The sequence below is a fragment of the Podarcis pityusensis genome (assembly GCF_964106645.2).
Source record: "Podarcis pityusensis genome assembly, chromosome: 17".
In the NCBI taxonomy this organism is placed as follows: Eukaryota; Metazoa; Chordata; class Lepidosauria; order Squamata; family Lacertidae; genus Podarcis; species Podarcis pityusensis.
The window spans coordinates 3,481,650-3,496,746 of NC_138042.1; the positions used below are offsets into that span (position 1 = coordinate 3,481,650).

General features: G+C 46.3%; 1 protein-coding gene across 3 annotated transcripts; it reads right to left on the reverse strand.

Annotated features, from left to right (window-relative positions):
- Positions 1-421: 421 nt before the first annotated feature.
- On the reverse strand, positions 422-15,090 carry HAUS7 (HAUS augmin like complex subunit 7). Of its 3 annotated transcripts, none has more exons than XM_080987457.1 (10): positions 14,990-15,090; positions 13,837-13,952; positions 11,606-11,673; positions 6,060-6,121; positions 4,457-4,530; positions 3,015-3,173; positions 2,642-2,738; positions 1,934-2,161; positions 1,317-1,428; positions 422-614 (listed from the first exon to the last, which is right to left on the reverse strand). In XM_080987457.1, exons 1-10 carry the CDS (start codon positions 15,029-15,031, stop codon positions 541-543), a joined length of 1,032 nt encoding a protein of 343 aa, XP_080843583.1. In that variant the 5' UTR covers positions 15,032-15,090; the 3' UTR covers positions 422-540. The 3 variants fall into 3 exon arrangements, with proteins under 3 accessions (XP_080843583.1, XP_080843582.1, XP_080843581.1); XM_080987456.1 differs by lacking the exon at positions 14,990-15,090 and adding an exon at positions 14,627-14,952; XM_080987455.1 differs by lacking the exon at positions 14,990-15,090 and having other exon boundaries at positions 13,837-14,267.
- Between the last annotated feature and the right edge of the window lie 7 nt (positions 15,091-15,097).

Genomic DNA, 15,097 nt, shown 5'->3' on the forward strand with positions numbered 1-15,097 from the left:
ATAATCGGGAACTCTGGCTTATTGGTTTATGAAGCTGTGAACAAGCCTGTCCAACATGATTTACAGATGAATTTAATTCTTTCCAACACAGCAAGGCCAGATCAACCAACTAGGTGACAGGCAAAAGCTAATGACTAAAGAAGTCACAAAGAGGGAGCTAACATGGTGCTTAAATTACAGAAGTGGAACTAAACCTATTGTCCTTTTGATAACAAGAAGATGCAGGGGCAGCAGAGGAGAGTTGCTCATTCATCTCAAACTGAAAACCAGAAAAATGTTGGAAAGCCAGTAGCTAAGATGAGAGTTTCAACTTGGGCTGTTAAAAAAAATGTATTACAGAAATCTAAACTGCACCTGAACAACAGTCCAGAAGACCATGGAGAGAGAGTGTTCCCTCATCCCAATGAAATAAGGACAAAAGTACAAACATGCTCTTTATTCTCACAAAAGAATATATACAGAAGAATATATTTAAATTTAGGAACGCAACAGGCAAGTCTTTTCCTCCATAATATCCTACAATGTGCAGACGACTAGAACTCAGGGTTGTTGGCACTTCTTGAGTGCTGCATGGATAGCCTTGTACTTCTGTTGCAACTCTTCAAGTTTTGAAGCTGGAAAAGTAAAACACTGGCTAGTTATGGTAGTGACTACAAAAGGCACTGGGGTCCTGAAGTCATTGGCTTTTTCCCCTTTTCCTTTTGAGCCAGACAGCCTCTCGACTCTTGTTGTTCCTCTGCTGCTATGGAAGTTGCTAGGCTATGCTTAGAAGGGGCATAAAGGAACTGACTGTCCCAACTGCTGGATGCCACTACCTGGCCAGGACACAGTGCACCTGACCCTTCTTCCTCGTAGCTCTAAAGGTAGATTTTTAGCTCCCCCAAAATGCAAACTTCCTGAAAGAGTTAGATCTTTTTTCACAGGATTAGACTAGGATGGAAGGAACGTGAGCTCAGAAAGCATCCCAGTCACAAATCACATCTCCACACTGTGACCTCTCCTTGGATTTAAGCAGCAATGGAGTTTCTCTATTAGCACTGCAGCTGGGAGCCATTCCCACCTGCAGAAGACGACTGGAATGCTATATAGGCAAGGCTCTGTGCCAAGGGCGGCAGGGACAACCAAGCATGCAGGCATATTAAGAACTTGTTGGATCCACTTCATGGTTCCTAGAGTGCTTGAGTTTCTGCATTTTATTCTGTTTTTACTGTGTACACCTCTTCAGTGGCTTTATGTTGTGAAGCAGTCTATATATCTATATAATAGTACTAATGATATACACCAATAAACCATCTCCTCTTGGGCACAGTACTCACACAGTGTGGCTTTGGCACTGCCGCTCCAAAACCTTTTCCCCTGCTCCTTCTGTTTCACAGTGTTCACGATGCACTCTGAAGTTTCTTTAACCTGGAGGAAAGCCTGCAACTCCTGGAGGTAGGAGCATTGATGAAACCAAAGAGCCTGATCAGCTGCATCATCTCACTAGCCTGGTGTCCTAATCACTGGTAACAGTCTAATATTGTTCCAGATTCCAGGTGAGTTGGGGTGGAGGAAAGACCTGCCCCAACATCATCTAACCAGCCTTCTAACTCACATACTCATCTAGGGTTAATTTCACGCAGAAAGCAGTCCATTACGTGAGCCCCTACCTGCAGACTGAAGTGGTACAACTTAGACACAGGTCTTAGTAACTTAATGAACACCAGACCTAGGAAAGGTACAAAAGCCCTGGGGAAACAGCGGGGTGATTGCTAGGAAACGAATTGTGACATGCTTTAGCTATTTGTATTATTACTACCCGACTCCATTTCCCTAAATATCGGAGCCATTGGGCATCATTTGAGAACTAAAAACTGCTTCCCTATATTATGGGCACCTGACTGCTCACCCTTGAGCTCCTTCCTTGCCACCCGCCACCCACCTCCAGTCTCACCTGCACACAGAGTTGCAGGCCAAGGTGGACCTCTTGGACAAGGGGGCCAAGGCAGCTCAGCACAGGAGCCGGGCGCTCACAATGCTGTTGCAGTTGGCGCTCATACACCTGGCTGAAGGCCACAAGCAGCTGGCTGAAATCGGAAGCCATCAGTCTGAGGGTCTGCAGAGCTGTGGCATGGACAGAGGATGCATCTGCACCAGCCGGATCCCCATGCAGGAAGGAACACTGAAAAGGCAGAGTTTTGTGACGGTTAGAGGAAACTGGGGCAACACAGTCAGATGGGTACGGTACAAATAATATTACGCCCCACCTTCCTTCACTGCAGGGCAAAAAACCCAGCACTGTTAAGCCTTTCCCAAAAAGAGCCTTAGTCCAGATGCGAGTGCAAGGACCAAGGGAAACACAGGTGGTGGGATGAGAAGGGGATGGAGACTCTCCTGCCTTCTTTATGGTCATTGTTCAATATGCAGGCTCAGCACTTAGTGAGCATATCCTTAGCAAAATCTAAATAATCAGAGAATTTCAGACTCTAAGGCCAGCCTCCCAACATCCCACCATGAACCATCAGAACATAGGGGGCCACGGACAGCACTGATGCACCTTACAGCTGGGCCAGCTGTTCCAGGTGACTGGGTGAGCAGCAACCCCTTCTTCACTCAACCCTGCTCCCTGGAAGACACCCAGACCAGTCTGCAGGCTGCTTACCTCTTTCCTGAGATCTTGTAGAGCTGCCACCACCTCTTCCAGCTCCTTCGATGCCTCTAGCAGGGTTTCCTCATGAGAGGTCACGGACAGAAGGGACCTTGATAGACACAGGAAGGGAGGTTGGGCATCACAACTCCCTGATTCCACCACAGGTGTCCAAAGGGGAGATATGGCAATAGGGAATGAAGGAGATGGGGGATCCATGAGGCCTGGGAGTTCATCTCATGGGGGCTCCATCCCCACTTCAGGCTTATACTAACCAAGTCTTTCTCTGGTTTGGCCTCTAGTCTCATTCTAGCTTTAGAAACACAGTGTAAGAACTTGTGGGCTCTTTTCCGCATGAAGGCATTGGCACAGAAACCGAGCAGCTCACCTTTCCTGCAGCTCATCTTCTCTCAACAGGAGGCCCTTGATGTCCGAAGGCCAGGGGTGGCACTCTGGGTTCAGCACACTCTGCAGGTAAGGGCTGGTGAAAACCTGCTTGAGAAATGCCTCATTCTTCCTACCTATCTCTTGGAAAGATTCCACTGCGCTGGAAGAGGAAGGGGAGGGGTAAGAACTACAGACAGGTGACAATGGCAGCACATCCCAGGACAGCTTATCAGGCATCAATCAGGCTGGTCTATTCCTAGCTCTGCTAAGGTGAACAGTGGAGCAAAGAAATCAAGAAAGCTGTGGTTTAACCCTATTATTGAAAGGATATGCTGCTTTGGTATAATAAAAGGAAGAACAGGCTCAGAGCTCCATCTTGGTACCTGGACCTCCCATGAATTCTGGAGGAGGCTAGTAGAGGCTGAATGGCACAAACCACAGCCAGTGCTTAGCTCAAAATAGGGCAGCTTCGTGATACTGAGGCAGGGAGGGGGAGGCACGAGCACAGGAAACAAAGGGAAGAAAGTGGCCTCAAAGCGTGTTAGACCCTAAAACTGGCTCACAACACATTTTAGGGGAACCTGATCCAGTTTCTTCAGAGGAACTGCTTAAAAGTTTACAAACAATCTGAAGCAACCTGTTCAGTGCTGGCATCTGAGCTCTGCTTTAGGCCACAAAATCTTCTTCCCATAGGGCTAATAATTTGCGAAATAATCTTACCACACCACTCAAGACATCAAATCCTTACCTTCATCTATTCTCCTCCTACCCTATGGTGCCATATAAAGCAGGTCACTTCCCCCTGCAGCCCTATTCAGCTGCCCCCAAGTCGTGAAGCTCAAAATTGATTCCTGTGCACTGTGGAGTGGTCTCTTTGTCTCCCTTGCTTATGAAGCCTGACAAAAGGCATCCCTGGGTGTTTACAGCCAAGCACTAGAAATGCTTCTAGTCCTCCTGGTTACAGAGAAAGACTGGTAGAAGTGTGGTGTGCTGAAGGCCTTAGGAATCAGGGAGAGGTGCTGTTGCTGGGTTGTCAGTATGTATGATATGTCCAGGATTCTCACCATAGTCCCCCAGCTCCTGTCCATCTACAACTCTGCCTCAAATATTTAATTCCTCATTCTCTGGTCCACTATTAAAACAAAACAAAATACCCACAGCAGTTGGAACTTTGACCACAAAATATCCAGGACTAACTTGCCAAGGACATACTTGTAATGTGCTGATTTAATCCAAGTTTCAGAATCTGCTGGCATCTTATCAGGCACAGAACTCTGTACCCTTTGCCAACTAACTCAATCCTGCTCAGCAAGATTGACAGTAAAGCTAAATACCCCACAAAGGCTATCAATCCAAGAGATCCTGCTAGCATAACAGTTACCAGATTCATCAGTTTGGCAAGGGAGATTCCAATCCTCTTTGTGCTTGAAAAACCTCTCTCACCTGAGTGCTTGAGCAGGAATCACAGCCACTAGTTGTTCCAGGAAGTGGAGCTGCTCCTGCGCAGAGACCTTTCCCTGTAAAAATACAACACATAAACACATAGCTCTCCAGTTATTGGGAGGTGGCAGCATTAACAACGACAAAAACTGCAATTGATACAACACAAAAAGTAGGGGTCATTTGGGCTGTGTTAACAGCAACAGGGACACGGGTGGCACTGTGGTCTAAACCACTGAGCCTCTTTGGCTTGCCAATCAGAAGGTTGGTGGTTCGAATCTCTATGATGGGGTGGGCTCCTGTTGCTCAGTCCCTGCTCCTGCCAACCTAGCAGTTCAAAAGCACGCCAAAAAGTGCAAGTAGAAAAATAGGTACCACTCCGGCGGGAAGGTAAACAGCGTTTCCGTGCGCTGCTCTGGTTTCGCCAGAAGCGGCTTAGTCATACTGGCCACATGACCCGGAAAAACTGTCTGCAGGCAAACATTGGCTCCCTCAGCCAGTAAAGCGAGGTGAGCACTGCAACCCCAGAGTCGTCTGCCTGCCTGTCCCAGCAGGGCTAGTCTCCAAGTTCTTTCCTCCTTGTAGACTTAACTTTCAGGGGACCTTTACCTTTACCATTAACAGGAAGATGGTTTTTGAGAAAGGAAGTAGGAGTACCCATCTACTGTAGCATGACATTCAGCATAGGTGCTACAAGGAGGAAAGAACTTGGAGACTAGCCCTGCTGGGACAGGCAGGCAGGCAGGCAGGCAGGCAGAGGGTCTGCATGGAATGGACTTCCTCGGAAGGTGGTGGACTCTCTTTCACAGGAAGTTTTTAAGCAGAGGTTGGCTGGCCATCTGTCATGGGTGCTTTAGCTGAGATTCCTGCATTGCAGGGGGTTGGACTAGACCAGGGGTCAGCAACCTTTTCCAGCCATGGGCCAGTCCACCATCCCTCAGACCATGTGGTGGGCTGGATTATATTTTGGAAAAAAATAATGAATGAATTCCTACGCCCCACAAATAACCCAGAGATGCATTTTAGATAAAAGGACACATTCTATTAATGTAAAAACACGCTGATTCCCGGACCGTCCGTGAGCCGGATTGAGAAGGCGATTGGGCCGCATCCGGCCCACGGGCCTTAGGTTGCCTATCCCTGGACTAGAGGACCCTCATCCAGCTCTACCATCTTATTATTCTACTGCAGCATTGCACCAAATTGTTGCCTGTTAGAGGCCTCCAGAGGCTGCCATGGGCAGGGCACCCCCACGTGTTCCCCATCTTCAGCAACTTGTATACAGAGGGTCACTGAAAACAAGACACATTTCAAAGGCTCTAGGAAAGGAAAGCCAGGAGGAAAGGATGAAGTGGATATGTTACCCCCTTAGTCTTTTTTCATACTAGAACCTGAACTTTCAAAAATAGTTTAAAATGATCTCAGGAAGGGGAATAACTGTTCGCCACATTCAGTGCAAGCAAATTAAGCTGCTGGAGTCTTGAAATTAGGGGACAGCGGTTTAAAATTTTAAAAGGGGAGGGGATCCTGAGGGAACAGTTAAGAAATGGAATAAGCTGTCTATGAAGAGACAGTCTCATTTTGGGGAAATTCCCCCAGTGCTTACCTCAATGAGATCCAAGTCATTGGCTCGACAGAGCATCAGGTGATATCCCAAGTTTGCCATTGCTGTCAGGACAGAAGAAGTTTTAGGTAAATAGCTGGAGCCACTCATATGAATGTCTTTCCCCTAGATTTAAATTTGGTCTGGAGCACCTGTTTTATTTTTTATTTTTTTAAAGAAACCATCAACTTCCCTAGCAGCAATAAGCTCCAAAGTCCCATCCACAATGCAGCTTGTGAAGCACTTTGGGCACCCTGAAGTCCCCTTGCGCGGGTCAGACCACTGGCCAATCTAACATGGCATTCCTACTCTGGTTTTCCTTTCACACATCTGGAGCTAATGGGAAATACCAGAGACTGAAGTCTCCAAGAACTGGGATTTTGATGAAAGTCATCATTCCTGCAACTGCTTCACCACATAGTCTACATTCAGACCCCATTCCAGCATTCTTACAGGACTATGCTAGTTGATCCATGAATCCTTTGTTTCCTGTGGAGAAAATGATGGTTCTCCTTTGGCTCACTGTTCTGAGGCTCATGCTATAGGCAACAGGGGCAGAAGCATCTGTTCGGTCAGATAGGAGGCAGGTGGTGCTGGTGGTGAATTTTAGAGCAGCAGGAGACGGTTAAGAGACCTGGATGCTCCCCACATCTGTGGGTTAACTTCCCCATTCTATCACCAGAACTCATTTTATCTCCCTGTTAGGCTCAGATACCAGAAATGAACCTGGTAGAAATAAAAGTGGCAAGGGCAGAGGTCAATGATGGGGCTGAATCTTCCACCATGTCATGAAGTTTGAGACTAGGAGAGAAAAGGCAGTCTCTGAAAGGAGGCCCAAGCATTTCTAGGTGATATGAAAGCTCAGCTTTCAGCCTCCCAGCAGCTGGTCTGCTATGCATTTGCAGTGGGCTGCAGGCTTGCCCAAAAGTATTGATTTGATGGTGCTGAGTGGCAGTGAAATAGTATTTTTAATATATATATATATATATATATATATTAAAGGACAAGGGAACTATCATCCTTCCATCATTTTGCTTTATATTTGCTTACTTTGGTGTGAGTGAGTGAAAGAGAGAGAGAGAAGGTAGGCTGATTTAGAAATCTGCAAGGGAGAGAGCAACTGATTTCAGTTAACTGAAATCACTTCACACAAATTTCTAATTTGTACATCTTCCTAAGCAGAAGTGCATATTAGTTGTCGGATTAGTGCATTTTGATTTACAGCTAAATATGCAGAAGGTCTCAGTCCCCAGCATCTCCAGGCAAAGCTGGCAATTTTCACAGTCTGAAACTCTGGGGCGTCACAGCCAGTCAATGAAGACAATACTAATCTGGGTGAATTAAAGAATCAACTCAGTACCAGGCCACTTCCTCTGCCCTACCTAGAAGGTATGTTTAACTGGTACATAAAACACAGCATTAAGCAAGACCTTCTTTTTGCTTGTTAAGAGTTCTGGGGAGTGTACTGTTCCAAGACTCACAACCCCACAGCTTAAGAAATCCTTCTCCTAGCCTTATAATCCAATGAGAAGACTAGATGGAATCCAGTTCTAGTCAGATTTATCTAGCCATCTGTAAATAAAGTTAGTTCTACATTCCATTACACTCTAGTGTGACCAAAAACAGAGCTCAGGAGGAGGTTGTGCTTCTCATCTCCGTCTGCAATACAGACAGTGGCTGGCTTGCTTTTCAGTTGTTTCCATGGAGTTCTATGGGACAAGCTAAACAAGCAGGAATCTAGGATAGAAGTGACAGAAGAGCTGTGCTGCCTCGCCCCCATCTGTGGTCATCAGGAGCAGGTTTAGTTTCCATTTCTATAGCTGTCGCAAATGCTATCACTTTATTCCCCTTGCAGAGGAGTAAATATTAGCCATGCATTTAGATGGGGCAAATAACAGATTGGAATAACATCTGCCAATCACACCCAACATTGCTTGACCTTGACCTTAGTGTGCAACAATTTTTGCTGGCACAACAGGACATGCTGCTCAGTGCTACTGTGAATAAAACCCAAGGAGATTATAGGCAGCTAGACTGGTGACTGGGGCGGCCCCCAAGACCACATAACACCGGTCTTGAAAGACCTACATTGGTGGCTCCCAGCACATTTCCGAGCACAATTCAAAGTGTTGGTGCTGACCTTTAAAGCCCTAAACGGCCTCGGCCCAGTATACCTGAAGGAGCGTCTCCACCCCCATCGTTCTGCCCGGACGCTGAGGTCCAGCACTGAGGGCCTTCTGGCGGTTCCCTCACTGCGAGAAGCAAAGCTACAGGGGACCAGGCAGAGGGCCTTCTCAGTAGTGGCACCCGCCCTGTGGAATGCCCTCCCATCAGATGTCAAAGAGATAAACAACTACCTGACATTTAGAAGACACCTGAAGGGAAGTTTTTAATGCGTGACATTTTAATGTATTTTTAATCTTCGTTGAAAGCCGCCCAGAGTGGCTGGGGAAACTCAGCCAGATGGGCAGGTACAAATAATAAATAATAATAATAATTATAGGCAACTACAATTTGTGCCTGCATACAAAGCACAGTGATGCATTGAGAGCATTTGCAGATGACTTAGTATTGACGTTACAGGAGCCAGAATCTAGTACCAAAAGGGTTTTAGAACTGATTCAAGAATTTGGTCAAGTTGCAGGATTTAAATTGAATAAGTTAAAAACCAAGGTTTTAGAGAAAAATTTAACACCAATGGAGAGAGAGAGGTTTCAGAATGAGACAGGCTTAACAGTGGTTAAGAAAGTGAAATACCTGGGGATTAACATGACAGCAAAAAATGGGAATTTATTTAAAGATAACTATGAAAAATGTTGGGCTGAAGTGAAAAAAGATTTAGAAATTTGGTCGAATTTGAAGCTTTCACTGCTGGGTCGTATTGCTGCGGTAAAAATGAATGTATTGCCTAGAATGTTGTTTTTGTTTCAAACATTGCAAATTGTGGACAAAATGGACTGTTTCAAGAGGTGGCAAAGAGATATTTCTAGATTTGTCTGGCAGGGCAAGAAGCCTAGAATAAAATTTAAAATACTAACAGATGCAAAGGAAAGAGGTGGATTTGCCCTGCCAGACCTTAAACTTTATTATGAATCAGCAGCTTTTTGCTGGTTGAAAGAATGGCTGCTTCTTGAAAACACTGACATTTTGGATCTAGAAGGTTTTAACAATGTATTTGGATGGCATGCATATCTGTGGTATGATAAGGTCAAAGCACATAAAGCATTTAAAAATCATATTGTCAGGAAAGCTTTGTTTAATGTTTGGATAAGATATAAGGACTTATTGGAAAATAAAACCCCAAGGTGGCTGTCACCGATGGAAGCGAAAGCTCTGAAAAAGCTCAATATGGAGGTCAAATGGCCGAAATATTGGGAAATTTTAGAACAAGATGGAGATAGATTGAAACTGCAGAGTTTTGAAAAACTAAAAAACAAAGTACGAGACTGGCTTCATTATTATCAGATAATGGAGGCATACAATTTGGACAAGAAAATAGGCTTGCAGGTGGAAAAATCAAAATTAGAAACAGAATTGTTAGAACCCAAAACTAAGATTTTGTCAAAGATGTATAACTTGCTGTTGAAATGGAATACTCAGGATGAAATGGTGAAATCTGCTATGATTAAATGGGCACAAGATGTTGGACATAACATTATGTTTGCTGACTGGGAACAGTTGTGGACCACAGGTATGAAGTTTACGGCATGCAATGCCTTAAGAGAAAATATTATGAAAATGATATACAGGTGGTACATAACCCCAGTCAAGCTTGCAAAAATCTACCATTTGCCTGATAATAAATGTTGGAAATGTAAAGAAACTGAAGGTACATTTTTTCACCTTTGGTGGACGTGCCCAAGGATTAAGGTTTTCTGGGAGATGATTTATAATGAATTAAAAAAGGTATTTAAATATACCTTCTTGAAGAAACCAGAGGCCTTCCTCCTGGGCATAGTCGGCCAATCGGTGTTAAAAAAGGACAGAACTTTCTTTATGTACGCTACAACAGCAGCAAGAATACTTATTGCAAAGCATTGGAAGACACAAGACCTACCCACACTGGAAGAATGGCAGATGAAAATGATGGACTACATGGAATTGGCGGAAATGACTGGTAGAATCCGAGACCAGGGAGAAGAGTCGGTGGAAGAAGATTGGAAGAAATTTAAAGACTATTTACAGAAATATTGTAAAATTAATGAATGTTAGAATGATGTTGGATTGAAGTTAAGTGGTTTCTAGCTGTAATGGTTTAAAAGAATATGGAAAAATTGGATTTTCAATACGTAAAAATTCAATGCTATAATATATTAAGATTAAAGATCAGGATAAAATAAGGAGGGAAAGGAATTGCTGAACTAATAAATTGAACTGGAATACAAAAAAGGGAGGCATGAGGAGGTCCGGGAAACAAGTACCGTATTTTTCGTTCTATAGGGCGCACCGGCCCATAGGACGCACCTCGTTTTTTTGGGGGGGGGGAAATGAATAAAAAAAATTATTCCCCCCCCCCGCGGCTGCCGCCCCAAGCCTCGCGTGCTTCGGGCTGCAGGCTACCGCCCCAAGCCTCGTGCGCTCGGCGGGACCTCCTGCCGGGCGCGCAAGGCTTGCAGACACTCGCCCGAAGCACGGGGAGCCCTCCGGAGGGCTCCCCGTGCTTCGGGCGACAGGCTGCCGCCCGAAGCCTCGCGCGCTCGGCGGGACCTCCTGCCGGGCGCGCAAGGCTTGCAGACACTCCCCCGAAGCACGGGGAGCCCTCCGGAGGGCTCCCCGTGCTTCGGGCGACAGGCTGCTGCCCCAAGCCTCGCGCGCTCGGCGGGACCTCCTACCGGGCGCGCAAGGCTTGCAGACACTCGCCCGAAGCACGGGGAGCCCTCCGGAGGGCTCCCTGTGCTTCGGGCGACAAGCTGCCGCCCGAAGCCTCGTGCGCTCGGCGGGACCTCCTGCCGGGCGCGCAAGGCTTGCAGACACTCGCCGGGGCTGCAGGCTGCTGCCTGCAAGCCTTGTGAGCCCGCGGGAACTCCCACCGGGCTTGCAAGGCTTGCAGATAGTTTCCTGAAGCCTGGAGAGCGAGAGGGGTCGGTGCGCACCGATGCCTCTCGCTCTCCAGGCTTCAGCGAAAGCCTGCATTCGCTCCATAGGACGCACACACATTTCCCCTTCATTTTTGGAGGGGAAAAAGTGCGTCCTATGGAGCGAAAAATACGGTAAATGAAAGATAAGTGATGAAAAGATAGAATTGTTTTTAATTGGTTTTTTTTTGTATTTTGTATCTTTCTTTTCTCTATTTTTTTTTTTGTATTCTTATCTATGTAACCTTTTTTTGAAACTTTAATAAATATCATTTAAACAACAACAACAAAGCACAATGATGCATTGCAACTCTCCCTCACCTCTTCCCCCATCAGGCTCCCTGTAACGTGCAGGTCCTCTGAACACATACATGCCCACACACAAAGGCAAACACATTTCAATACGGTTCCAACAAATCCCTTTGACTGACAATTATTACATGCTTGTCCTTCCAACAAAAGCACAACATGTACCTTTTATCTTCAAATCCGACTGCGATTCTCCAAGAGATGACAACTGCTTTCGGTGGGCTGGAGACACACTGCAAGGAAGAACAAAACAAAGTGAGGGCCACAGTCTTGCTGCAACATTGTTGATGAGCTGCAGAAGGGACACAGACCTGCTCCAAATTTGGATTCAGCAATACAGCTGCAGTTGGTCTCGAGAAGCCAGACAAATTACTCCAGCCCTCTACTAATAACAAATTAACTCTAATTATTGAGAGATGGGCAGTTAAAAACTACTACTACTACTGACTAAGATTGAGAAAGCAAAAAGTACAGAACTATATAGAATAAAGAGGAGATTCTGACTAAACACAAGGAAGAACTTTCTGGCTGTAATAGCTGTTTGACAGTGGAAGAGGCTTCCTCAGAAGGTGGTGGCCTCTCCTTCGTTAGAGGGTTTAAAGCAGAGATTAGATGACAATCGGTCAGGAATGTTTTAGTTAAGATTCCTGCATTGCAGAGGGATGGACTAGATGACCCTCAAGGGACCCTTCCAACTCTACAATTCTCTGATTCTAAGATTTTTTCAGAATCAGATCAGTACTGACAGAGGCGATAATGATGATTTTCTAAAGTGCCTTCATAACAAAAAAACTATGTAAACCTGGCCCTGCTCACAATTTGATGGGGGTTGGTGGATAATCATAACGATAGGAAAAGTAGAATGGTACACAGTATGGAAAAAAGTGTCAACAGCAAAGGGACAAGAGCAACTACACAAAATTCCCAGGTTGCTCAGAGATCCATTTCCCTAGAAAAGCGGGCTGTTACTGTGCTGCACAGCAGCTTGTGGCTGGTAGGTTGTTGCTTGGCAAGTATAGTATATACTATATGTCATGGACTGGCTGGAAGCAGAGGAGTGGTGGGGGGCACCAGCTTGGGAACCCCCATGGGAAGAAGGCTCAGAGCCAGGGGACTGGTGGTGGGATGACGATGAGGGGTCGGAGGGAGAAGACTAGGAGGTGGTGTCGGGAGCTGAAGAGGCAACACGGTTTAGTGAGCAGGAAGAGGCTGTGGCAGAGAGCAGTCCAGAAGCAGAGGCAGGTCAAGAAGCAAAGTGGAGGCAGGCTGCTGAAGAAGCCAGGGGGTCTGCCCCTCCTGCTGTGACCAGCTCTCCTCCCCCTGGTCTCCCAGAACACAAAGAGGAAGGAAGAGGTAAAGCAAAGAGAGACAAGATGGAGGAGGTTCAGGTTGCTGGGGGAGGAGTCAGAGAGCAGTGGGAAGGCAGAGATCTTCAGTCCTCGAAACTGCCTCATTGGGGCAAGACCTACTGGGAAGAGTGGCTCTGATCACTAGGCCTGAGCTGTTTTGGTTTCTTTAAATAACGAGTTGACTATGAACACCAGGTGTTTTATTGCTGACCTGCTCCTTACAGCTGACAGTACAGAATAGTATAGTATAGTATAGTGCATTAAAACTCACTCAATTCATGGTACTATCACAATCACAGTACTATCACAATTCTGCTAACTCATGCTAAACACCATTTTGTAGTAGAAATAGAGAACATTGTATATTTTAATGCAAAAATAAAAGGTGTACCTGTAACCATGTACATGTCTGTCCTCCACCTATGAGGGCTTAAAAAACAAAAATGACTGACCAGTCATCAGCCCCAGTGAGCCCAGCCGATGCCAAGCCTGTTCAGGGCTGCCCTCGCTAACTGCTGCTCTCTGTGTAGTCATTTTGGGGGTGCTGGGCTGTCAGACCTTGGACTTTGGCCTAGCTGCAAAAGTGGTCTTAGATAAGTAAATGAAGAACAAAAGCTTTGTTTACTTCAAGCTACAGATTCCCATTAGGAGCCAAGCATTGCTCAGGGAAGCTGTCCTAGCACAATGCTTCTCATAGGGTGTGGCAGGAGAGGATGCAAAGTGTGACAGGTAGGTTCAAGGACAATCAAAGAAACATTTAAATATTTCAGTGTAGTATAGAATCAAAATAATTGTTTTATATTTTCTGAACGGCCTATGGTCATATAATAAAGTAGTTGTGTTCTATAATATAAATCAACTAGTGCTAGGAGTTGTTTCTTTTTGTTTGCCAATGCATTTCTTATCAATAACAAATTCAGTGTGGTGTAAGCAAATTTTTATTCTGAAAGTGTGGCCCAGAGAAAATGTTTGAGAATCACTGGTCTAAAAGTAGGAAGAGAGTGGCAAATACTAAAGGAATAAGGATCGAACGGTGATGGCCGTCACCTGCCACAAATCCATTCCAGTATGTCCAGGCGATGCGGGGAGGGAGCGCATAGCAACTTCTGTATGTCTTTAGCCTCTGACAGGTAGACACCATCTAGTGCAGGGCAGCCCAGTTCCTGTAAGAGGGCAAACAGGGACAGGTACACTCCACTCACATTCTGCAACACCCTACAAGTCTCTTTCAGCCGTGCAGTGCTCATTTCCCCACCTTCATATGCACTCACTGAAGAAAGAAACGATTTTAAACTCCAAGTGATAATACTCAGGAAACATACAGGATTGCAAGCGTTCAAAGAATCTCGTGCATGTTACCAAAGTCAGTCTTGTATCAACCAAGCATAGCAGACAGGAGGTCTTGTTTGCCAGAATCAAATTCCCAGACATCAACCTTGCATAAAAGGTGGGAAGATGTCGGGATCCTTCAGCACCAAATTCCTCTGCCCAAGGTCTGCATTCAAGGCCTTTGCTGGCATGGCTTACACGTGTCCTCCTGTGCTCACGAGATGCTTACAATCTCCTTTTGCAGCCAGTCGGCTTATTTGTGTCTCCAGTTATGCGGTAAGCCAGAGCCCAACAGAACCGAAGACACCTGCGCTCAGGGCCAGTCCTGCTCAGCCAGTATCACTGGGCATTGCTCACCCACTTTGCAGAAATAATACTAATAATACTACTACTAATAATTTATTTTTTATACCCCACCCATCTGGCTGGGCTTCCCCAGCCACTCTGGGCGGCTTCCAACCAAATATTAAAATGCAGTAATGCATCAAACAAGTTCCCAGACATCAACCTTGCATAGGAAGATGTCAGGATCCTTCAGCACCAAATTCCTCAGCCCAAGGTCTACATTCGAGGCCTTTGCTGGCATGGCTTACACGTGTCCTCCTGTGCTCACGAGACGGTTACCATCTCGTTTTGCAGCCGGCCGGCTTATTTGTGTCTCCAAGTTCTGCGATAACGGAAGACCCCTGCGCTGAGGGCCAGTCACTGGGCGTTGCTCAGCCTCTTCGCAGAAACACTAATCTGGATCTGGGGGTCTTAATGCGTCCCGCGAGGCCCATCCCCGCACTTAAGAGGGAGGCTCCGCCCGCCGCCGCCGCCGCCTCGCTCTCTGCCTGGCGAGGCCTCTGCCCCGAGGACGCTCCCGGAATACCTTCAAGCGCCGGAAGAGCGCAGCAGCAGCAGCCACCGCCATTTTCCCGCCGAGCACAAGGCGCCGCCTCCGCTCCGCTCCTATTCGCCGCAGACCGAGGAGCCTCGA